The sequence below is a fragment of the Cheilinus undulatus genome, linkage group 6 (genome assembly GCF_018320785.1).
Source record: "Cheilinus undulatus linkage group 6, ASM1832078v1, whole genome shotgun sequence".
Taxonomy (NCBI): domain Eukaryota; kingdom Metazoa; phylum Chordata; class Actinopteri; order Labriformes; family Labridae; genus Cheilinus; species Cheilinus undulatus.
Genome location: NC_054870.1, coordinates 31735690 through 31761894, shown reverse-complemented (window position 1 = coordinate 31761894; position 26205 = coordinate 31735690). Strand labels below are relative to the sequence as shown.

The 26205-nt window shown below is 40.8% G+C and overlaps 1 protein-coding gene across 1 annotated transcript in view; it reads left to right on the top strand.

Annotated features, from left to right (window-relative positions):
* The first annotated feature begins 274 nt into the window (after positions 1 to 274).
* The window catches only part of pgbd5 (piggyBac transposable element derived 5), a 40683-nt gene continuing 14752 nt past the window's right edge, over positions 275 to 26205 (top strand). Inside the window, exons 1-4 of the mRNA XM_041788908.1 lie at positions 275 to 926; positions 11953 to 12383; positions 18690 to 18824; positions 25460 to 25640. Of these exons, the coding sequence (XP_041644842.1) occupies positions 554 to 926; positions 11953 to 12383; positions 18690 to 18824; positions 25460 to 25640 (1120 nt within the window). The 5' untranslated portion in view covers positions 275 to 553. The remainder of the gene's footprint in view (positions 927 to 11952; positions 12384 to 18689; positions 18825 to 25459; positions 25641 to 26205) is intronic.

The window sequence follows — 26205 nt, the reverse complement described above, 5'->3', positions numbered from 1 at the left end:
AATTAAACTGGACAGATTTTTACAGTTATAAAACAGGACAGGATGGCATACACATTCTCAGTCAGTGGCATTAGCTGCAGTTGCTCCTATCAGCATCTTTTCTCCAAATTTGGATGAGATGAGATGCTTTTTATTGGACGACAGGGCAGGCTGTGGTGTCAGGTGATGCGGCAGCAGCCACCACTCTCTCTAGTTTCTCTCTGTATGGAGAGATCGCTGCTATCTCAACCCGGATGCTGTGCTACAACTATCCATAATTTCGCCCAGTGCGCAGCGCTGTAGGCAGAGCAGGGAGGCGGAAATATTTCAGTACCCTTGAAGCGGACAGCTCTCCCCGGGTCCACACGCGTCTGAGCGCCGGGGCTCTGCATCCGAGCCTGGTGGGCAGAAGGATCAGAATAGATACCTGAGCTGGGGGAGGGTTTACCCGCCACATTAAAGGCGATCACCTCCCCACTTTAGCACGATCGTGACCAGCAGTAGTGGAAGGGTGAGAAGGAGGGAGCAGAAGAGGGGAGCAGAGCAGCATCACTACAGAGAGAGAGAGAGAGAGATGGCGGAGTGCGGGCGGAAGGCGCTGTCTCTCCTGGAGGCGGCCCGCTCCCGGTATGAGAGCCTGCAGATATCCGACGACGTGTTCGGTGAGTCCGGGGACGACAGCAGCGACAATCCCTTCTACAGCACCTCCGGAGACTCTGACTCTGATAACTACATAGCCGAGGCAGGGGAGGAGGATCAGCAGCAGCACCACCAACATCACCAACACCACCACCACCAACACCAGAAACGAGGCGACAAGGAGAGCGGGCACAGCGGGAGCAGCGGAACCGGTCCTCCGGGCTCGCTGTCACGGAGTCAGGCGGAGGAGGAGGGCTGGACGGAGGCTCTGCAGGATGTCACGGTGCCGCCGTACAAAGAGACATACGGTGAGACACGATGCACGCTACACCATGAATAAGGTCATTTGTTCTACGGGGAAGAATAGGGGTGGTGTGAGGTGACTGAATGGACAAATAGTGCAGCTAGTAATCATGTGCAAAACAGCACATTAGGACAGCTCTGGAAAGCGTGGATGCATTTTCTGTTTGTGTGAGTATGCCTATGTGAGCATGCATCCTCACTGAGCGTGACTGAAGCATGACAGTGCATTGTTAAATGCTGTATTAAGTTAATGGAAACGCTTAGCTTTTGATACTTCCCACCTTAGTGCTCTAGTGCACAGCTTCCTGTGTGTGTTCACGTTGCAGGGCAGAGCAGGTAGACATGCTGCTTTTAAGAGAACCAGCATGGAGACTCTACAGACACGGAACGTCCCACCATATGCAGAATCCGTGCACAAATGAACACATGCTTTTTTTCTCTCTTGCGCCAAGTTCATTACAAATCTTCAGAGGCAGTCACATGCACCCAGATTTAGGTTGCACACCTTCCATGAATATGTGCCTGTGTCTGAATCGTGACAGCAAGAACAAGGCTCTGTCTTCAAGAGAAAAATCAGCTTCTCACAAATTATTCCTGCACTTTTTCTGACCCTCTGCTTGCTAAGCGTGCCCTGACTGTCAGTACTGTCACTGCAGAACAGTTTAATCACTTAGTGGTACAGTAGAGAGCAGGGAACATGGTCCAGGTTTAGAATGCAAGCTTCTGTCAGTCTCTGTTTTTTCATCCTCTGTCATCTCAGGTGGTGCAAATGTGATGGCAGAGATGCCATCCTCTATCTACTGCAACATGTTGCACCCAAGGAGTAGAACCAGCACATGGCTGTAAAAGAAAGAAACCAAGCTCTTATCTGCTCCCACAAAATCTAGAAACACACGCTGGAGCATTCTGTGTAAAAGCAGCAGATTCTCTGATTTCTATGAACAGATGCTGCACATGAAAAATGAATCTGTGGGTGATGGATAAGATTCTTCTTGTCAGAAGCACTCTGGTTTCCATTTGTAGTCTAAGTAGTAAACTAGTTTTGACTCTAAATCTGGAGAAGAGTCCATTTGGAGAGCGAAAAAGGAGGACCACATCTGCTACTAAGCTATTCTGGCACCTATTGGCTGTTATTTTAAGAGTAGGTATTCTTAATATTATGAATCACTAGACAGACATTTGCATATGTAGGTGCAGCTAACAATCCATTCACAGACAACATCTCTCAGTTCTTACTGTAAAAGATAAATTGCACAAGAAGTTTTGACCTGGTGATACTTAACTGCTGAATAAACAGTATAAAAAGTACACAACATAGACTAGGCCTAGTGATGTCACCCATCTAAAGCTGCATGTCTGAGCCCAGTGATGGCTGCTGCAATATTAGCTGCAATAAATGCTGTCTAATTTGGTCAACCTAGAAAAAAGAGGTGGAGCTGAGGCAGTCCTTTATCCTCCTACCAAACGGTTGCTAGATATTCACCTGGTTATGGGCTTTACCTGGTAGATGATAGCTGATTCTGAAGTGTTTACATCACTAAATGGAGCTGCTGAACCATAATAATGTGAAGTACTGCTGTCTGGAACTGAACCACAAGGCAACATGTCCCCCAAGACTGACAGTTTTAACCTAAACACTACTCACTGTCTGGTGTACATTGAAACGTATTGGTGCTAGTCAACAGGATCAACAGGATACAGTTTGACAATTTTTAAAAAAAATCATATTGGAATAAGGATTTTTAGGTAATGTTTAATGTCTGGCTGAAATTTATTTGGGGATGCTTCTTAGGGATTCCTTGGTAGTTCTTGGGCACAACGTAGGCCCCTGTGGATAGGAGAAATTAAAGAAATATACGTTGGCTGATATTTTCTGATGACAGGCTGACATCTACAGCTGAATATAGGCTAATGTTTACAGCCAAGCCAGTATAGGAGGATATTGACGGCCGATATTGGTGGATATTCACAGCTGATATAGGACGATATGTATAGAGATGATATGCTGTAGGCTGACATTTACGGCCAATGTATGCTGATATTTACAGATGATATATGTAATTATATCTAATATATCACAGCAAATTTAGGCAGATATTTACAGCTGATGTAGGATGATATTTACAGCGGATTAAAGCTAATAGCTATGGCTGATATAGGCTGATATTTACAGCTTATGCAGGCTTTTACAGCTGATGTTATTTATAGCTGATGTATGCTTATATTTACTGCTAATGTAGACTAAAATTCACAGCCAATACAGGCAGATATTTACTGCTGATATTTATAGCCAAGCCAGTATAGGAGGATGCTGGCAGTCGATAATGGTGGATATTCACAGTTGTTATAGGACGATATACACTATAATGCCAAAAGTATTCGCTCACCTGCCTTGACTCGCATATGAACTTAAGTGACATCCCATTCTTAATCCATAGGGTTTAATATGACGTCGGTCCACCCTTTGCAGCTATAACAGCTTTAAGTCTTCTGGGAAGGCTTTCTACAAGGTTTAGGACTGTGCTTATGGGAATTTTTGACCATTCTTCCAGAAGTGCATTTGTGAGGTCACACACTTAGGTTGGATGAGAAGGTCTGGCTCTCAGTCTCTGCTCTAATTCATCCCAAAGGTGTTCTATCGGGTTGAGGTCAGGACTCTGTGCAGGCCAGTCAAGTTCATCCACACCAAACTCTCTCATCCATGTCTTTATGGACCTTGCTTTGTGCAATGGTACACAGTCATGTTGGAACAGGAAGCGGCCATCCCCAAACTGTTCCCACAAAGTTGGGAGCATGGAGTTGTCCAAAATCTCTTGGTTTGCTGAAGCATTCAGAGTTCCTTTCACTGGAACTAAGGGGCCAAGCCCAGCTCCTGAAAAACAACCCCACACCATAATCCCCCTCCACCAAACTTTACACCTGGCACAATGCAGTCAGGCAAGTACCGTTCTCCTGGCAACTGCCAAACCCAGACTTGTCCATCAGATTGCCAGATGGAGAAACACGATTCGTCACTCCAGAGAACACGTCTCCACTGCTCTAGAGTCCAGTGGCGGCGTGCTTTACACCACTGCATCTGGCGCTTTGCATTGCACTTGGTGATGTATGTATGATGTATGAATATGACTCCATATTGCACTTTTGCATCAGTTTCTACATGACATGACATGCTGACATGGTTTTATTTATCCAATTATAGAGTGTGATTTATTGGTCGAGTAGATTAGTTGAAGATTTCACAACTCATTGTTTCAGTTTTTTTACATTAGCCCTCAGTTAAGAATGTAGGTTATTAAATAATCTTATCATGATACTTTGGCATGTCTTATACATTTTGTGTCTGTTTGAGATATGAGATAACATTGTAACAAATGTTGCATTTAGACGAGTAGTCAGGTAACCTCAAAACACAGTTTCAGCACCAATATTTTATCAAGTAGTGTGGCACTTCACTCTATTAGTGTAGAAGAAAGTTGCATACCTGTGGTGCAAAAAGACACTGGCACAACCAAGTTACAATCTATTAGTTTCAATATAGGGTTTAGTGTTGACTTAACACCCAAGCTTAATACTGAACTTTGGATCTGGTTTAACAGGCCACAGGACACCAAAAAAACACCCTGACTAGCATTTACCTCTGTCCATGTTTAGGATTTGGAGGGCCTCCATTTAAAGTGGGAAACATACTGCAAGATAATCAGGACACTCTTGCCCCCCAAAGCCAGATTGTCCTTTGGTTTGAGGTGTGTGAAGAGTGAGTTTCCCTCCCCAATCTTCTCAAAAGACAATCCAGGCCAATGATAGCTAATCAAGAAGCAAGCTAACCAAATAAGGAAGCACAACAATCACAGCCATGGTGACGATACAACAGAATTGAGCCGACCAGGAAAGGAGTAGGACCAAATTTGTTACCACAGTGAATGCACCAGGTAGCTAGCAGGTAGCCACATTTAGCTTGTTTTTCATTAAAGTCGTATTTTACTGAGAGTTTTTGGAGTGGGCATGGTTGGTCTTTCATTGCACACTACCACACTATAAACACAAAGGTGCTAAATCTCTCATTATTTGTTGTCATGTGTGAGGTCGCTCCATTTTCAAATCAGTTGATCAGTAAAGATCTTTCAGTATGTGCAAAGCCTAACCCAGTTATCTGGCTATCTGCTGTAATCCTGCTTTTTGTGAGACAGGGATCAGATAAGAAGTTCAGCCTTCTCTGCTTATCCAAAATAATCTGAACCAAACTGAGCTGGTGTAACATAAGGATGCAGTCTGGTATAGGAAGATTACAGGATGTCTTTTTCTACCATCCATATCCTGCTTTGTCCCATTCTATTGTATTGCATTTTTTATTTGCTTTGTTGACTTAAGCTTGAGAGGCAGCAGGTGTGTCTCTGTCTGCTTTGTACAGTCTGGTCTAGTTTCCAAAGATACAGCTGGCAACAGTTTGCACAAGCTCAGTCAGCGTGGGTGTGGTCCCGCCATCCTGCATCAGGGTTGTGATGATTAAGAGCTGCCCAACTAGATGGACTCAGAACTGCAAGGGAGTGTAACCACACTTCGAGTCTTCAAGGGTGAACTCTGATTTAATCAGCCTAAGGCCTGAAACATCCTGAGCACAGGCATATCTACATAAATATGTCTCTCAACTGCTTTTAATGGCAAGGGATGAGAAGCTGCTTAAGCCTGATGAGGTTTTCACAAAGTCAGCCCATAGTGGAAATAAAACCAGCGATATTTTTATCATGCAGGGTCTGGATTTCTCTGTCTAGCTCTTTGCAAACCTGTCTGGCTGATTTTTTTTCTAGCACCTGTCTATCTCCCTGTCCACTCCTCTGTCCCTCTATGTGTCTGACTTCTTAGCAGTGACAGTGCTGACATAAACACAGTGTTGAAGTGACAGCCCCACTCCTCAGAGACTGTGCAGCCCGTACATAAATCATCAGCCTCTGCCAGAAAGCATCGAGTCGACCTCATGCAAACTCCCAAACATTCCAACTGGAATGTTTTATTTTGTTTTTACAGTTACACCAACACTAATACTACTAGTTTTAGCAAGGTGCTAGAGATGTAAACCACGTTCAGTTGTGGTTTACCTTAGGACAACCCCTGCATTATGAGAGGATGGAGGCAGGAGTGTAGGATCAGGATGAGGATTATGAAGCATAGATCTACATCTCAGATTATATAACCACCTTATCGTGATGTCAAAGGGAATTAAAGAGCTATTTATTCATTCGCTTCGCGGGACCCATCTGATAGATTACTGCCACTGCCCATATGTTGGGTTATCTCAGTGATCGTGTTTTTCTGACAGTTTGTCTTGACTGCATTTGTCCTCTTCTCCTTGCAGTCATTTGCAGGAAAAAAAATTAGCTTCCCGGACTCTCAAATGTGATTAATTTAGAATCTAAATGGAAAACCAGAGCAAAGAAATGCAGGAAAAGAAAACATTTGGTACAATAACCTACCTCCATAGATGGACGTGGCATCTAGAAATAATTAATTAAGGTACAATATCAGCATATTCAGCACCACAAAGCCTGCATCAGTCTTTAAGAAAATTTCTCTTTGGTAGAATTAGATTAAATGAAAATGTAATCAATAGCAGAGCCAGACTCTTTTTGACTTTGGTGCCTGACTGCAAGAGTAACCTTAAGTGTGGAGTGTACTCACACATACAAATCAACGACAAACACTTTCTTTCTCCACATATCAGATTGCTTTATAGGTGACATATCTTACCCCTTTCCCACCTTGATTAACAGTCTCCTGTTTTCTAATTGAATTGTCCACACAGTGCTGGATTAAGCTGCAAAGAAATTTTGACCCAGTTTAAACCAGCTCTAAACAGCCTCACTCAGAAGAGTCCTTTGTGGCCCATAGTGTCTCTTTAAATGCAAAAGAGCTTCTTCTCACCCGGCCCTTTTTTTTTCCTTGGACTGTACCGGCATGAGTACCGCAATTTTCTTCTATATCCGTGGGCGGAGATACCAGGTGGTAGGTATAATTAGATAACTGAGGCATCACAATAAGTGCAGACTTTAACATGACTGTCAGATATGTTTTCAGACACAGGCAGACTAATAATAAGCTTGTAAAGCAGATGGATTTGCCATCCATCTGTATCCAGCTTGCAAAACTCCAATGTACACGTTTGTGCTAAACTGAAAATGGTTCCGATCAATCCGTTTCATTCTAGGAGAATGAGACTGTAGGTATGGGTGAGGTTAAGTTGTACTGTGAGCCAATAGCAATGGCTGCCACTAGTGTTGAGATGAGCTTGGTGGGGGGTGTGAGGTTTGGATGCTGGTGTAGCATTTAGCTCAGATGTAGCCACAGTGGCAGCTTTATCAGAGCTAGACTATAGTTCTTTGTTGAACAAGAGCGAAGAGCCACACTGAAGCTTTTCATGGCAGAAAAAATGTTTTTTTCTTTTCTGCCAGCATGAGTTTTCACGTTTGTTACGAGTGGGTTTGAGTTGTACTGAAAGATGGGGGTACAATAGCTGCTGGTAGAGTGATTAGCCTGGAGGTAGCTGTAGAAAAGCAGTAGTTTAATCAGACCTCAACCACATTGCTCTATTAAAACAAGAGCAAAGAGCCATACTGAAAGCTTCTCTTAGCAGAGAAGATGTTTACACATCTCCCAGCAGGCTTTGGTATGAATTTTAGCCACCAACAAGCTCTGTTGTTCCTACACTATGGCTAGCGTGTATAGCGGTTAGCGCTGGAGCTGCAAATGTCTACTACCTCATTTTGTCTTGTAGCTCCGATTTGCTCGTCATGAATGTGTCAGAACCAATCACCCTCAGCAAATTCTTTTGAAAAGTCCTGCCCTTCCTTTGTGGGAGGTTTCCCAGATGAATGTCTTATATATCCATGCATTGGATTTATGAAACAGTCTATTGGGTGGGTTACACCAATAACGGAATTTGCTGTCTTGCCTATTTTGTGGGCCATTAGATACTGAACAGTAGAATCCATATAGGGGTGCACTGATCGATCGGTCAAAATTGGTATCGGCGTCGATTTCCTTAATTTTAGGAGATCGGCGATTGGCCAATCCTTGTAAATAAGATCGGTGGATAAGATCGGTTTCATATGCCTCTACCTACTAAAATGTGAAAAATGAAAGACTAAAGGAAATTATATAATTTAGTAGTTTGGACAGCAATGCTTTAAATTTTTTATTTATATTTGAGAGAACAACCTCATGTGCAGTTAAAACAACAAGTTTGTATTGTTTTATGGGTATTGTTCAATGTTATTCAATAAAATAAGATTGGAACATTGAAGGTGTATGCTGTCAGTTATAAAAAAATCGTTATCGGCCAAAATTGGAATCGGCAGGTCAGGCTTTTTAAAGGTCGGTGATCGGTGATCGGCCAGAAAATTGCAATCGGTGCACCCCTAAATCCATATACTTCTGCAAAAATACTAAAGAAACACTACAGAGTAGCAACATTGTTTTAATCTAATTATTCAGGACTATAATAGATGATTTTTGGATGAGGGTAGCCATTAAGATTTTGAGTGATGTCCTTGCCATCCATTGCCAGCCTTGTTTCTTTCTAACCTGACTTGCCAGATAGACTTTAGGACAACAGTAGCTTGACAGGCAATCGTTTAGTCTCTTCACCAGCCACTATTGTTTACAGTCTTGCAGTATTACTAAACCTCGCCCACAGCTACTGCCTTTTTCTCTTCAAATGGATCTGATTGGTAACAATGTAATCTCTCATTGTTAAATCCATGGCTATAAAGGCTCCATCTGGCAGATGTTCGTACTCTGACAATACAACTACTATAAATGTGAAGAGGGATTATTCTTCTGTCTATTCATAGTACATTATAATTCTGTTCTGTCTGGATGCATCATAAGTGCTGTTTTTCAGTGAGTGACATCAAGCTACCCCTGTGAAAAAAAGAAAAGCCAAAAATAATTTTGCAAATGTTAAGCCAGTTTTATCAAAGGGATGTTGGCTTGACTCAAGATGAACTGTGATGAACTTAAGCGAAGAATAATCTATGGCACTAAACCAGTTCTAATTCCAATAAAAATGATGTGGTCTATTTCTGAGATATTTTTGGCTTAATTTCAAAATGTGCTGGAGGTGAGTCATTTATCCTCGCTGGAGTTTCCATCTGAATCTCTGTTTTAATCGAATAGTGGTTCACTCTTAAGGATGTCATGCTTGATTTAGATTTAGTCCAGTGGTATGCAAATGAGCAGACAGCCTTGCACCAACTACTAATAGCAGCTTTGCTGCAAACACGGGCTTTATGGGCATCCTTGTACTCTTCTATGTGTTTCCTCATCTTGTCCTCCACATAAGGCTTTAGCAATGACGGTTCAAGTCTAATACAATGTATCTTTCATGTAACTTTTAAAGAGAAAAGTGAAAGTCCTCCATTATTTTGCTTGAAGGCATCTGAAGGGTTAGGAAAAGGCTAAAGGGAGAGAGGCAGCCTTGTTCTGTACTGTTCAGAGATAATGAGATGGTGCTGTTTAATTTAGCCAAAAGTCATCTGACTTCAGTGTCTAAATACTCTCTCACAGATCCCAAAACCTTTGAGTAAATCTCTTATTAACCTACGCTAACACAGCAATCACAGTCGCTGCATTGTGAACTGACAGTTTGACTTGAACGGCACACCTTAAAGCACAGAGAGCTTTTAAATAGGAGGTAAATGTCAGTCACAAGTAAATGTCAGTACATGAAAGAATAAAAAAGGTTCATAGGATAGAAAGAGGGCCCTCAGACAGGCACTTTAATCATACTCTGATGTATGAAAGATATAAACTCCCATTGCCAACACAGGAATGTATGATATATAAAATAGAAAATGCACTGTAAGCCACAGCATATTGACTGAGTTAAATAATAAGTTACTTATGATTACTATTATAGAGTTGTAGAGAGTACTAGAGATGTAAGTACATAATAATTTAGAAAATTTCTCAGTTTTGAAGTCACAGTTTGGTACATTTTAGGTAAGGGACACAAAAACATTTGAAAACTTTACTTTAATTAATCATCTAAAGCAGTGGTTCTCCACTGGTTTGGTAACGGGACCCACCATCAACTCTTTAAGGAGGAATGTGACCCAAATTTTGGAGATCTTTTTGGTCAATCAGATGTTTTTGATAAAAAATAGTAGAGCTTGGGTCTAGGACAGTAAAACAGGTGTAACAAAGCAATGAAACATTGCAAAACATGCATGTTTATAGAGTCTCATAGACAATCTGGCACGTTTTTTTTTTCCCAGACACGCATCCGCGACCTACTGAAAGGGCTTTGCAACCCACTTTTGGGTCCTGAGTCCTGACCCACCAATTGAGAACCACTGGTCTAAAGTGCATTACAGACAGTCCAGGCTCTAAGGCCTGCTAAGGTTCCTTTATTTTAAAGCCTCTGGGTACTTGGCGCACTGCATCAGTGTGCTGTTAGGTCTTAACATAAATACATGGGATATGGCACAATAGGATCATGAATGTGACTTTTTTATGTTGGCACATAAAAGAAGGAGAGAGGGGTAAGACACGGTACTGGGTGTACAAAGATGGGGGAAGAAGAAGATGTGTGTGGATATAAGAAGTCAGTAGATGGAATGTTTCAAGTGAATCTGAAAGAAGTTAGTAGTAATATGTAGTATGAGTCAGTATGATAATAGTGCAACTTAGCATCTCATCCCAATAAAATCAATCTGACCGCAATTCCAAAACAGTCTGGCTGCAGACCCAACTTCTCTGACGGACTCTCACTGACTGCTCATCTGAGACAACATCTATTTCAGAACGGAAGTGCCGTCGTTTGCCAGTGCAACCTTTTAGGTTATTTTTTAATTTTATTTTTTTTAATCTCAGCTTTATTCATCAACCAAGTATGGCAGTTTCATTCATGACATAACCACATTGCAAACATTACAGACTAAGACACATTTCAGAAATAACACAGAAAGATATAGAGGTGTAATCAGGGATGAAACTATGTATAGATCTATTGTAGGAGTTTAAAAATGGTGGCTTGCCTTAGCTGTGTTAGCTTTAAAGCTTACAAAGCTATTCTAGCTACACAATTAATGTTCCTACATAAGTCAGTGTAGCTAAGTTAGCTTTAGCAATATGGGCTTTAGCAAACGTAGCCAAAGCTGACGTAGCTACGTACACCTTTTTGTGAGCTTAACATAAGCTTTGTTAGCTTGAGTTAAGCTGCAAAAGCTATGGTATTTACATAGCTTACACAGCAAACAGAGCTACCTGGGCTGCATGAGCTGTGCTTGCTGTTTTAGCATGATTTCATGGAGGAAAAACATTTTTTCCTGTAAACAGACTGTTTACTCCGCTTCATTTAACGTTTTGTAATCAGGTTTTGCGGGACATGTGCTTGTGTAAATGCTGTTGTAAAACGCCATGTCCTTTCTACTGACAGTACAACATCAGACCCCCTTAATTCATGTGTCCCTGCTGTACTGACTCCCATCAGAGCATGATTTTGACTCACTGTCTGCCATAAGACAAAAGAGCCACTACAGGAACCTTTCATAAGCATCAAAAACACTTCACTATGACAAGGTTCACAGTGTGGCAGCTGTCATGTTAAGTAAACAATCTAACCGCTGCCCTGGGCTGGTGACATTCATACGAAAGCTGCTCTGGCTGCAGCATGAAAAGGAACAGGGATTCATGTGTTATGTTGTTCTGACACTTCAAAACAATTTTAAATTCCTGCATTAACGGTTGTCCTCTCTGTTAGTTTTCTCTGTACTACAAGATGGCAATGTGGTTTATATAAGCAACAAATAGTTTGTTATTCATCTCACACAGACTTGACAGTGACAGCTCAAGAAATCTAATTTTATCGCCTCTTACAATGTCAGAAGAGAGGCTTTTTTTCTCAGCAAAGTCAATCAAACTATAGGCCAGTTGCCAGAGTTTAAGAACTGGGAATAACTCATGTTAGTCCATATGGGACTCTCTATCTGTCAGTCTGCTCACGATTTTCACACTTTTCCCCACATCCTCATCCAGGCCCCGCTCAAAAGATGTCAGCCACCGCCACTGCCTTGGACTTCTTCCAGCTCTTCGTCCCAGACAACTGCATCCAGAACATGGTTACCCAGACAAACATGTATGCCAAGAAGTTCCAGGAGCGCTTCGGCTCAGATGAAGGCTGGCGTCCCGTCACGGCCCAGGAGATCAAGGCCTTCCTGGGCTTCGTCACATCCACCAGTGTGCACCACTGTGAGTCGGTACTTAGCATCTGGAGCTCTGGCTTCTTCAGCAACCGAAGCATCGCCTTGAAGATGAGCCAGGCTCGTTTTGAGAAGATCCTCAAGTACTTCCATATTGTGGCTTTCCGGCCGTCTCAGGGGAGCAACCAGGGCCTGTACAAGATCCAGCCATTCCTGGACTCGCTGCAGCAGTCATTTGGCTGCACCTTCAGACCTTCACAGACACAGGTATGTGCACTGTTCCCTGGGCTTGTGTCTCTGTAGAGCAGGGCTTCCCAAACTTTTGTATGTGAGAAAAGCTATTCCAACCCTGCCCAAAGAGTAGAGATGTTCAAATACCATTTTTCCTTTCCCTTTTCTTTTTCCTTGAATCACTGTTGTATTGGCTATCAGGTTAAAAATGCGTTTACTGTTTGCATTCATTTAAATGCTATTTCCATGGTGTTCCCACCCATCTTTTGTACTGAAATGTAAAGGAATTCACTGTTGAAGAAAGGGGGCAACTAAAAGCACCTGCAACGCTCCTGCAAAGCCTCTACACAGCAAGTATTTCTTGTACAGCACTCATTTTTTGAACAGACCTCCCCTCAAGAGTTCTAACTTGGTGTTTCCGGATGCACTGTATGCATTAGATCGACATTAATGCAACTGGGGCAGTGGAGCGCCAGCCTTGCTACTCTATTTTGGGTGGGCTGGAGTTTATTCAACTCCTACTTTTCTTTCCTCTCCAGATGAACAGCAGCCATGAAACTTTCTAAAGCATTCAAAAACACAGACATTTTGAAGTTAAACGGTTCAATCTAATTAGAACTTTCACATCATTCTTGTCTGACTTGATTACTGTGTCATTTAGATGTGAGGATAAAAAAAGAAAACTGGAAAAAAAATCAGTTTTTCTTGAGCGCAGAGACAGCGTAACTCACTCATCTTTGTTTTCTTCATCCTGATGAAAATCAAGCATGAACTATGTGTGATTAACAACAGTGTTCAGGCAATTCACAATAGAAAAAGAAATAATGGTGTGTCATTTGCCGCTGATTGCGCAGCCTTTTCTAAGTTTAATTTTAATCATCCACTGATGCACAAAACAGTTGACGCAAAAGCTGCACAGTAATAACCTTTCACCTAGAACTGTCTAGTTAGGCACTGAATCCCACAGCTTTCCTGTTATTTTAGTGAGTTTCTTATTCAGAAGAATAACAGACAAAGTGTGCATATTAACAGTATGGTTAGGAGGAGAGCTCCAGGGATGGCTAATCATATTCCAGGGGGATCTGGAAACACCCCTGCAGCCGATGTTGAGCTCTTAAAAATTAATGGCTTTCTGGGAAATAGTTGATTAAATTGCCTTCTTCAGTTTTACTGCTTTAACATCATCCTCAGTGTGAAAGATGATGTCAGTGCTGTGATGCATCTGGGAAAAGAAGCTCTTAACCACTTCACTACACATCTTTTTAGGCTATATCTACAATTTGTTGCATGAATTTGATTGTGTAGAAATAAAGGATTGTTGAACTGTTTCACGTCACAACTTTAATCTAGAAATGACTAAACTGAAACACTGAGGGCATGCCGGCCTTCAGACAGCTTATGTGTGTGTGTTATTAGCAGTGACAGGGTTTGTGTGTATCTAGGCCAGTTTGTCTTATCTGTTAGTTTTCTGTGCCGGGGGCAGAGAGCGGGCCCAGATAGTGAGAGTGGCACATACTGAATCTGTTGCTCCACTGATGATGGAAAAGTTATCTATCCATTTGCTGTGAAATGTAGAGGAAATTACAGAGTTTAATGCACTGTATAGGGCTGCAAATAATGACTCCTTTAATAATCAATAAATGCATTGTTTGTATTCACAATTAATTTGTGCAGTCTGTGAAATGTCAGAAAACAGAGAAAAATACCATTAAAAATTCAAAAAGCAAAAGTTGACCTTTTCAGTACCTACACTCAAAAACTCAGTAATAATTAGGTTAATATTAGTGAAGAAATCTTTGGTTTTGGCATGTAGGGGAAATTAAATACTGAGTTTGAACAGATAGAGGAGCATATGAGTGCCACTCCCACTGCTGTAATCCATCAGGCTATCATAAATACAGACATTGTTACATCGTTGTCATCTCAATTAAGTCATCAAAAACAACACATCAATAAATTCTTCTTGTCAAAATGTTTGTTTACAGAAATAACATGACAGTTTCTCACTAGGCCCAAACGGTTCAGATGAGAGCTTTGCAAGATGGATTCGCCAGCAAGAAACACAGAAACGGGCGTATCCATCTGCTTTGCAAGGTTATGTTCGGACACCCTTGCTTAATATAGATTTATTTGTTGTTCTTGATTACCATAAAATGCAGGCAAACACCAGCACACTGTCAAAATTTTTCACAGATACATTCCTTAGCAGAGACAGCATGCAGGGCTTAACCTGCAAGTTCTGATGAACCAAATCTTACGCACCTTGCTTATCAGACGTTTGGCTGAGGCTCGGTGGAGGGGCTAGTGCAGTATCCTTTCTCTGGACCATAAATCTTAGTAGTGGGCCTGAAGGGAGGGGAACAGAATAATCATTGTGCTCTTTCTAGGGATTCCCCAATTGATCTGTAACTGATCACTATTTTTTTTTTTAAATATATGATCGAATATCAGAAGTAGCAGTATAAATTATTTGCATCGGTTGTGTAATGCCACAGATTTAATGTTCTGAGATGTGTTACCTGCAATATCAAAACACAAGATATGATCCGTATCAGTATTGCCGATCAGCCGATCTCATTCAAAGGTGATCGGTGATCAATATAATCAGGGCATCTGTAGTTCTTTCAAATCCAGGATATTTTTCACATGTGAACCTGTGTGACATAGATTTATATGTCACTTAGCATTATTCAGACCATTATCACAGTTAGATGTTAGCATGTTTGTTAGCACCCTCTGAAAGCTGTGCTTCACATTGTCTGTGTCTGTCTGGCAGTTTTGCAGTCACCGACAATAATCTGTTGACACTGCTTTGTATTGATTTGCAAGTGTAAAATCTTTGGGAGCATTTGTCCCAGCCATCATCGAGCAAACACCGCAAGACAGCATGTGAGTGCTCTGATGGATTTTCTTCATCTCTTTGTTGGTTACAGGATAAGTGAAGCCATGCAAATGATTTACTCGAAGCACCCAAGTACAAATGTAACCACCTTGTCCTGGGCTGATAGGATAAAGCAGTGTACCGCTGTGCTAATGAGGCATCTACAGGATGAAATATCTCTTAAAAGGCTATTATGGTTTGGGTGATGTCATCCATCTAAAGGCTAAATCGCCTCATTAATTTTCCACTTGTTTAATCCATAACTCAACATTTGGCTTGGAAATGACTTGTTGCTCTCCGGTATAGAGCAGAAGAGTTGTTGGTTGCTTTAGTCAAATCATGATGGAGGAGGAGGGGAAGACTCCAGAGGATGGGAAAGCAAATTTGACATGCAAATAAGTTGTGTGGCTGAGAGCATCTCAGTGAGAGTTTGGCCTGGTTGTAGGTGTGGGGCATTGGTTTCATTGTCCAAAAGGAGGGGTTTGAAAATATTTGGTTTTATGTGTGTTTTATGGTGAGGCTTCTGTTTGTTTGTGTTTGGATTTGTGGATGTCTGCCTGTTGTAATACAGTCTTTAATCCCCACCGGGACACTAATCCTCTGTATCTGATCTGACCCATCATCTATTTAGAGAAAGAGAGCAGACGTGGTGGTGGAAAAATGTACAAGAGGAAGATGGCATGATTTACCCTACTTTTGAAATACATGGACATTTTTGTAATTATTGCATGAGGAAAATTTGGATGTCTGTACCATCTGTTAAAGGAGGCGGCTGCAGGGACTACAGCCAGTCAGACTTTCAGTCTACAACAGCCAAAAAAACTGTTAGGACTTTCAGTTTCCTATCATAGAAAAACAATAGAAAACATTGTTTCTCATTTGGCAAGTTGGACAAGCCAATTTTTAGATTTTGGCTTAACATTACTAGTGACAGCATTTTGTCTGTAGAGCACACTTCATTAAAAAGTGAGCTCAATGTGCTTTAAACAAGGGGAAGCAGGTTATCAGATCTTCTTCAGTCATGAATAATATACAAAAATCAAATCATTGAGACATTAATTCAGTACACATCAAAAACACCAAAGAGCAATCAAACACTCATTAAGGGGCTAAAGAAAATCTAACCAACCGTCATTAATGCAAAATCTGTCAAATCACAGCATTCTTCATGATTCGGTAGGTTGGATGTCATTACAAACAAAAGCATTAGTGTATTTTTATTTATAAAGTCATACTGGCAGAATTGCCATCCTGTTGCTGTACCCATCTTAACTTTAGTTTTTACAGATCAGTGGGGAAACAGCCTTTTCCTCCTTTGCAGCTTGAGCATGGCAGGGCTGTACCACCTGCCAAAATAATAACTGCCCACAAACGTAATACAAATCTGCAGCTTTTAATGAAATAATCACACCATTGTAATACACTATAAATCGTTATAGCTGTCCCTATTGATCATTTTGTTATCAATTAATCTAGCGATTTATTCTGGAACTTATGTGTTAATGGGACATTTATTGCATTTGTGGGATTGTTACATTAAAAACTACAGATTTGTTTACGTTTGTGTTTTTTTATGTTTGTTGGCAGTTATTATGTTTATAGGTGTAACAATGGGTTGTAAGTAATTAATAACATTCACTCATGTTACTTCCTTTGAAAAGCTTTTACTGTATTTGTATTTTTTAAGTAGCTTTTAAAATCACTGAGTTTACTTTTCACTCTGGGGAACAATGTACTTTGCCAAAAAAGTACCAGTTACTGAGTAAATAAAAAAACAAAATAAACTAAAAAGGCAAAAAAGAAGGTCTAAGCTCCCCATCAACTCCCTGAAACTTGCTGAATATTGGCTCTGTTGACAAACATCAGCCTTTTGGTGTATAGCTACAGTGGCATGCAGGAACATCGGTGACAAATGTTAACTTTATCCTGTCAATCTAATTATGGCATTCAGTACAACAGCTACTGATTTAAAGAAGTTTTTTTATGTGTAGAACAGAGGACAAGGAAGTTATATGCCCAGCTGTGGTCAGCTGATGGCCAGCTGATCCTAATTATTGCCTCCCAGCTCCCACATCCAATCACAGCTCTTTCTCTCAACACAGCTGTGTATCTAAATATAACATACTTGTCACTAGTCCCAGCTTGCATTAATGCAAATCTACCATGCTGCTGCTGCTGGCGAAGCTTAACCTCCACCACCCCAGCTACCTCCTTTATAGCATAAAGCTTGTTGCACACTCATTCAGATTCATTCTACTTTGCATAATTTGCTTTTAAACTAATTCATTCATAAATGTATCTATCCATATGGGAGTTTCTAGCCCTGCTCTCGTCTCAAAGCATGCTGCTTGACTAACCCAGGGAGCATCTTTATATCAGAGCCATCTCTGCCAAGTAAAACTGTATCCAATTTGCAATAAGATGGTTAAATGTAGGATGATAGTGTTCCTGAATGACACTGTGATCTGTTTTTGTGCTCAAATGTGAGAGAAATCTTGAAAACACTTCAGTATTGGCCCTGATTTTTGCCATCTCTAATTTTTTTGTTGGTGCCTAAATTTTGATCAGTCATCAACATGTTAAGTAAATGGCAGAAGCACTGATGTTTGTGTAACCTTTTTGTCACAGATCCTTTCTCCACCTGGACAAATAGCTTCAGTGCATTGGGCAAATTCCCTCTGATGCATAGACATCTTAAGGAATAAACAATTTTCTTTCTTTTAGGTCAAAGTTTCAGTCTAGCTGTGTCTGTGTTTTCATGTATTTCTTTTTGATCTATTTTTCACAATTCTTTTTTTAAGATTTATTTTGGGCATTTTTGTGCCTTTTTTTGAGGAGGACAGTGGATAGAGTTGGAAACAGGGATGAGAGTTAGGGAGAGACATGCGGTAAAGGGCCTCAGGCCGGATTTGAACCTGTGCCGTCCGCATACAAGGGGCACACCTTAAACCACTAGGCCACCTGCGCCCCATTTTTCACTATTCTAACTGGTGTAGCTTCAGAATAGAGTATCAGAAAATGGAAGGCTCTTTATTGACTTTGTTTATTTTTGGTATGGAAAAAGATTTAGTTAGTCTTTACGAGGGAAATTAAAGCCAGAATGAAAGACAAAGCACAAACTGAAACAATAGAGATGAAACTAACAAAACAGAGGGCTTTTTTCCCTCTTTAAAGACAAAGCTGCACATTTGAGATTGTATTCCTGCTGAGAGCAGTGTTTTTTTTACTTCCAGACACACTGAAGACTTGTACAGATCTTTATTGGCTTCTTTCTCTTTCTAACATTGTTATGTTACATCATTCACAGCCTCACTTGTGTCTCTCACAGAAAAACGCAGCTTTCTCCATTGTTGAGGCCAACTACTTTTCCAGTAACACGTCTTCTTGTACTTGTGACATGGTTACATAAAAAAGACAAACTCACATGTACAGTAACACAGACTGTGCCTCTGTGTTTCCAGGTTCTTCATGAGCCGTTGATAGATGAGGATCCGGTCTTCATCACCACCTGTACAGAGAGAGAGCTGAGGAAGAGGAAGAAGAGGAAGTTCAGCCTCTGGGTTCGACAGTGCACCTCCACTGGATTCATCTGTCAGGTAGAACCACACTGTCCATTCATTTTCTTCACCACTTATCCCGTTTGGGGTCTCGAGGGGGCTGGAGCCTTTCTCATTGGGCGAGAGGCGGGGTACACCCTGGACTAGTCGGCAGTCAATCACAGGGCTGACATAAAGAGACAAATGAGTCACACTCGCACCTACAGCCAATTTAGTGTCACCAGTTCACCTAACAAGCATGTTTTTGGTCTGTGGGAGGAAGTTGGAGAGAACCTATGCATGCAAATTCTGCACAGAAAGGCCCTGGATGGGTGTCGAACCAGGAACCTCCCTGCTTTGAGCATCAGCACTAGAACCACACTTTTTATTGCTATTTGAGAGTTAAAGATGGGATTTATCTATCAACAGTGACCAGAATCATGGCTGTTTCAGTTCCCAAAGCTTGAAGGAAAGATTTTAGTAGTAATAACTAGAGCCCAACCAACATGGGATTTTTGGGGCCAATGCTGATACCGATATTGGGGGCTAAAAAAAGCGGATATCCAATATATCGACCGATATCCGATATATTGGCCGATAACCGATATTTTGGCCTATATATGAAATAAGAACATTGATATAAATAGGATATATACTGTACATGAACACAAATGTGGACATGTGAATTAACAGTTGCATTTATCTTTGTTTATTTCACAAAGATGCAACTTAGACGACGTTAAAACGCTGTTTAATAGTCTTATACTGTGGCTGTGGACCATAGAAGACAGGAAAATGATAAATGGAGAGCCATATTTTCATCGTTGTGGCAAATATGCACATAGAAAATGTTTACTATGTGTTTTCTGATAACCCTGAGGAAGGCCACAAGCTTAAATGTGCCTGTTTTATAAAGTTGTTCTCTAAAGATCTACTATTAGTGAAACTTTCTGTCTCCACACTGGTAGAATATGTCACAGGAAAGATAAACACCATATGAATGCTTTTCTGGTTTGTGCTTTTCATAGTAAAAGCCCGGTTTAGCATTTCTCTAGAGAAACTCCATCCACTTGTACAAAATGCTTTTATTTTGAATAGTTCCCGACACACTTCCTCTATACACTGAATCAAGTCGCTTTGAGGACAGGGCTTTGAGAGCAGGGAGATGCGGCAGACACGCAGAAAACTCAAGGCCTGTGTGAAAGCCGCACTGGCAGGAACCGGAGCAGACACGCGCAGCACACGCAAGCAGCAAAACACGATCCCAGACTGAAACGGGCGTTAGTCCTCTACTCTGCTGCAGTCAAGCTGCGCGAGGACGGGGCTGCCTATGAGTGCTTCAGGACAGGGAGGGTCCCACGGCAGCACCCGCTGCTCACTGAGAAAAGCAACAACGATATGTGCTTTCACGTCAGTCTCCAAAACTCTCCAGTAACGCCAGAAAAAGTCACTAGTTTTGTCGCTAGTTGCTTTTTTTTGAATCAGAGTCGCTAGAGGGGTCTGAAAACTTGCTAAATATAGCGACAAAGTCGCTAAGTTGGCAACACTGAGTGGGGGAGAGCTGCTGCTGAACTCTGCATCTGAGGGGGCACTCAGGCTGAGTTCAGGACACACAGAGTGACAGGAGCAGAGACAATCCCCGTGTAGCAAAAAAGTTAAAATATCAGCTACATATTGGCTGATGTTGATTGATCTGTGAAACGCTATAATCGGCCCGATTATTCGGCCCACCAATCAATTGGTTGGGCTCTAGTAATAACAATATAAGACTTATTTTTCTATTTTTAAACTAGAACTCAAATTACCACCTGGCGGTTATATGTCTCAGCAAGGTTTACAAATGCTGGGCAATGAAAGTACAATGTTGGGTCATGAGGTCGGGGGGTTGCTGTGGTGCTGTGATTTGTTGAAACCTTAGAGGCCGAAAAACTTTGACCTATTACTTCCAAAACCAAGGTAGTTTATCCTTGAGTAAGAGTGGATGTTTGTTCAAAGTTTGAAGTTGATTCCTCAAGGTGTACAGGTATCATATTCAAAAGTAACCTTGAAGGGCGCGCCGGTAGTCTAGTGGTTAAGACGCATGCCATATACGCATGTGACCTGGGTTCGAATCCAGCCCGTGGCACTATTTCCTGCATGTCTCTCCCCGCTCTCTCCCCTGTTTCCAACTCTATCCACTGTCCTATCAAATAAAGGCAAAAAGGCCAAAAATAAATCTTTAAAAAAAAAAAGTAACCTTGAAGTATCATGTTCACAAGTAAAGGATGAAAAGAACCTTGAAATATTTACCATTGCCCTTCAACTTCTAATCTGTTTATCCTTGAGTGAGAGTGGACATTTGGGTAAAGTTTGAACAAAATCCCTTGAAGCCATAATGTGTTCACTAACAAAACATCACAGGGCTCAGTGACCTTGACCTTTTACTTTTGACCTCCAAAATCCAGCCAGTTCATCCTTGAGTCAAAGTGGACATTTGTGTGAAGTCTGAAGAAAATCCCTCAAAGCATTCCTGAGATATTGCGTTCCAAGGAATAGCTTGGACGGACAACCTGAAAACAAAATACCTCCAGCCTCAACTACTGCTGACCCAGAGGCTTAAAAATCAGAGGCAGATATGTAATATTTCACAGAAAATTGGAAAAAATTCCCTAAAGTCAAAAAGACTTTTAATAAAACATCAGACTTTGATCTTGCCTACATTTTGAGCTCCTCCCCTAGGTTGTCAATTTTGTCTCACTTTCTATTACAGGCAGACACTAAAAAAGAAAAACCCAATTTCATGAATCCATCTAGAATATTTTTTGGCTTTACATACAGACAAATCAAAGTTTGTATTTAAAGAACACATCCATCTTGATATCTGAAATGCAATTTCCATTAGTATTTTCTTAGCCTTTTCTTTTGATGTTGCTTTAGAGTAGAATATCTCTCTACTAGCTCATGTTCAAATCTGAGACATCGCATCAGGCAGGCAAACCTGCTCGTCTTGCTAACAACCTTGGCCTTGATGTAACCTGCCATGATTATATAACAGTGCAACTGAACGGGAGCGCGGCGCTGCAGGAGCCCTGACAGACGGACCTGTCCGACTCTGACTACTGCAGAGGACAGGGAGAACATTACAAACCACAACTGAGAGAGACTGTGGTTCTTTATTCGATAGTGTTAAATCTGTGACAGGTGATTTAGGTGAAACCTCTTTAGTACTACCCCGTATATGTGGGACAGGATACCCAGAAAACTGTGATAATAGCACACAGCTGTAAACCAGAATGCCGGTTGTTATAGTGATTCTCTATTCTTGTATTTCTGTACACTTAGATCGTACAGGACTTTTTCCCTCCAGCCACCCACACTCACACATTGTTTCCACTGCTACCCTGAAGAAACAGCTCAGCTGGTCCACATTTCCTTGTCAAAAGATAATAAAGGACTGGAGTGGCAAGAGCAACAATCATGGTGCATTAATTGTTGCATACAAGTGGCTGTTAAACTCTTTAGAGGCCCGTTTTGGGATAAAACTGAATGTGACATGTTTGCTTTGATAAGAAAGTGAATCAGAAACAGCACCGAAATATTCTGAGCATATGATCACTTGTCTCTGAGAGATATAAAGTCATTTTCAGTTATACAGTAATGTTTCTGACCAAAAATGAAAGAAAAATTTGAGAGTCAGCAAATGGTCTTCATTTGAGTGGGCTCTAATTACTTACTAATTTCACAGTAAGATGTGGTAATTATCTAATAATTCCTCCAGAATAAAGTGGTTTTCACCAAGTAATAAGTTGGTACTTTACCAAGTAATAACTCAGAAATATGCTGGTATTTTACTCTAACTGAACCCCTTACCCTAACCTTAACCCTAAAAGTTACTGAGATTATTCAGGAAGGACTCACTTCAAATAGGTGGGCCAAACTAAAGAAACTACTTGGGGATTATCAAGAAATGTATAAAGTAAATTATCCTCTTATTTATTAGAAATTACTTAATAAAATACCAGCTTATTACTAGAGAGTTACCACAGTATCACGAGGGAGCAGGGTTAGAGGGTGAGGGTTAGGGGTGGGGTAAAATACCACCTATTTACCAGAGAAATCCCACAATATCAAAAGGAATTACTTGATGGTAATACATTATTACCAGGTAAATACTTCCTTAATATTATCAAGTTATTACTTGTAACATGCCAACTTATTACTGAGTAATTACCACCTTATTGTTGAGAAATTACAAGATAATTACACTTATTACTATGGAATTACTAGGTAATTAGGGCACACTAAAATAAGGTGTTACCCTATTATTAATATAACTGTGGGTCAGTTCAGCCCAGTACTAATTTCATTAATTAAAACTATGACCGGCGCGCCGGTAGTCGAGTGGTTAAGGCGCATGCCATATACGCAGGCGACCCGGGTTCAAATCCGGCCCGTGGCACTATTTCCTGCATGTCTCTCCCCGCTCTCTCCCCTGTTTCCGACTCTATCCCCTGTCCTATACTATCAAATAAAGGAAAAAAGGCCAAAAATAAATCTTTAAAAAAAAAAAAACTATGACTAAAAATGTTTGTCGACAACCTTTTTTCCATGACGAAAACTAGACTAACAAAAATAGATCTGTGATTATTAAAATGGACAAAATTAGTTTTCACAGCATGACAAAAACTAGACTATAATATAATGTTGTTTTCGTTGGACGTTCAAAATCCTTGCTATTTCTCCACTGTGGTTAAATCTGTCAAAACAATGCATCTATAGCTGTTCTGCCTTTAGGCTGTAGAAAGCAGGGACCCCAGGTTATGCAGGGTGCGTAGAACACACAACCATGATTTGGTATCAGATCTAGGCCACAGAATAAATGCTTAGGCTAAAACTAGACTAAAATGTTTTTGAGGTTTTGTTGACTAAAACTAAAAAGGGTAGAAATGCCTAAAATGTAACTAAAACTAAGACATTTCATATAAAGAATAAGACTAAAATTTTAAATAGCTGCCAAAGTTAACACTGGTTTAGCCCTGGGCTATCAGCAATTTGACATGTTATGCAGAAGAATGGTGCTGTTGAGTGCTGTTTTTTTTTTCTTTAGGTTGTCCTTACCCGCTTAATTTAAGTAGAAATTTTTGCTGCAAACAGGGAGCATCTTTTTTTTGAGCTGTCCTCACAATAAATTTTATTAAGTCCCCCTTAAATCAAAGCCCATCCTCCTTATGTGGCCAAAACGTTGCCTTGGCAGCATTACAGCACAGCTACATGCAGAGTCAAGGGATGTAGATAGTTTATTTTAACATTCAGACTCAAAACAAGAGTAAACTCAATGGAGCAGGGTGTGTTTTTGACTGAAGAGCATAAGTGCTCTTTACTCTCTGAGTTAGACCATGAAACTGAGCAGATAGCGGAAATAAATGCTAGCAGCTGCACTAATCCTTCCCTAGTGAAACAAGCCCTTAGTTTATTCATGGCTTTCTTGCTAAAACCAATATCTCTGACACTTGAAACAAAAAAGCATAAAATATGCATCAAATGCTTCCATGATATAAAAAAGAAAAACTGGTATTATTGAAGTTTGCTTCTTTTTACTTGTGTCAGGTTGAGAAGTTTGACCTTCTCAGTGAAAAACTTAATTCAGGCTTTTGGAGAAATTGGCAAGAAAGTACAGCAGTGCAATGATACTACATTGTAAAATAGTCTTTTAGTGCAAATAAATATATAAAACCTTAGACCAAAGACTGTGCTGCAGAAGAAGGGTTTCCATCTTTAGCCTGGAAGTTGTCCAGGAAGACATTAGCAAAGACAGGAAGAAGCGTGATCAGAATTTTCTTCTTCTGGTATTGTTTCTTCAATTAACCTAATGAGTCCAACTTTGAATTATTTTTCCTGCATCATTTGGATCAAGCAAATTGTGTTTTAAAAGCATCACAGACTGATACTTAAAGCCATGTGTCCTAATCCCATCCATTAGGCAAACAGTTTATATAACCATTATCATTCATGGTGACTGTGGCTGTTTGGCAGTCACTCTGTATTTACCAAACCCCCCGAACAATGTGTGTTTGTGTGCATGCCGCTGTTTCTGCAATCAGATCCTCTCTCTCTAAATGAATTGTGTCGAGGGAGAGAAAAAAATCTAAGAAATAAAATGAGTTAATGGAGTGAATCAATGAGATTCCATTAGCCAGAGCTCAGCAAACACACAGGCATAGACTGACCACTTAGTCTAATAGCTGAGGGCTTGACGTAGACGCCGACTAATCAGGCTAATGTCGTTCAGCTCGTGAACAGCTGAAGAAATGTAAGTGCCTGAAGGACACCAGGCTGTTTGTGGGTGTACGCTTTAGTTTGTACATATGTGATAATGGATTTCTATAGATGCAGAGCTCTTGTGAGATTTGTATCACATAGCAATGTGCAGAGCCATGAAGCACTGATGGGAGTAGACTGTGCCAACCAGAAGTCTTTATCATCTTTGTAAACCAGTCTAAATACATCTAGAGAGAATTAGATTTTTTTAAAGAATTTCTTTCTGTGTTCCTGTACACAGTTTTGTGACATTACAGGCTCTGAAATGTAAAGATTTATTCAAATGCTGCACATTCTTTGATCAAGACAGTAAAACGGAGATTATAAGGTAAACTGAAGTAACAGTTTTGTAGATGTGTATGTGATGAATGTGCCGTCTGCTTACTCCTACTCCGCAGATCTCGGTCCATCTGAAGGAGGGCCAGGGTACAGATGCTCTGGCCACCTTGAAGAACAAGCCTCAGCTCCACAGCCTCGTTGCCAAGCAGCTCTGCCAGAACATCTCTGGCAAGAACACCATCATCTTCACGGGCCCGTCCATCACCAGCCTCGGCCTCTTCACTGAATTCAGCAAACAAGGTGCTCAATCAAGCCTCATCAACCACCTTTTCATCTCCTGTCATCTCCCTTTGAATTTCTAATTTGAAGTACTGATCATAATCTCTGCTCATGTCCCTCTGTTTCTACATTATTTATCTGTTTATTTATCTTTAATCGTGTTGTGGTGATGGCATCCTCGGGCTAAACAGCGCAGAGAGGGCTGCAGTCTGTTGCATTTCACCTTTAGATGATACTTCTCAGCTCTGCTTTAAGCATCTTGTAGACTTTATTCTGGATCTGGGCTCACACAGTGAAACATCTTATACACATAGGAAATGTATATAAGAGCAAGCATCTGAGGCGCATCACTTATAAATCTGTAAAAACATATCCTGACTCTAATCTGCCTTTTCTCAAAGCCAAGAATGTAGAGGGAATGTTTAAAATTGAAAACAAGTGAAAAACATCACTTAATTTAAAAAGAATGTATTGGTACAACCTTTTTGAGTTTGTTTGTGCTGCTTGAACAATTTTGACCCCAACTTTCCTGCTGTACCTGACTGCTGCTCGACAAATTTGATAAAATCCTTTAGAAAGGGGTTCA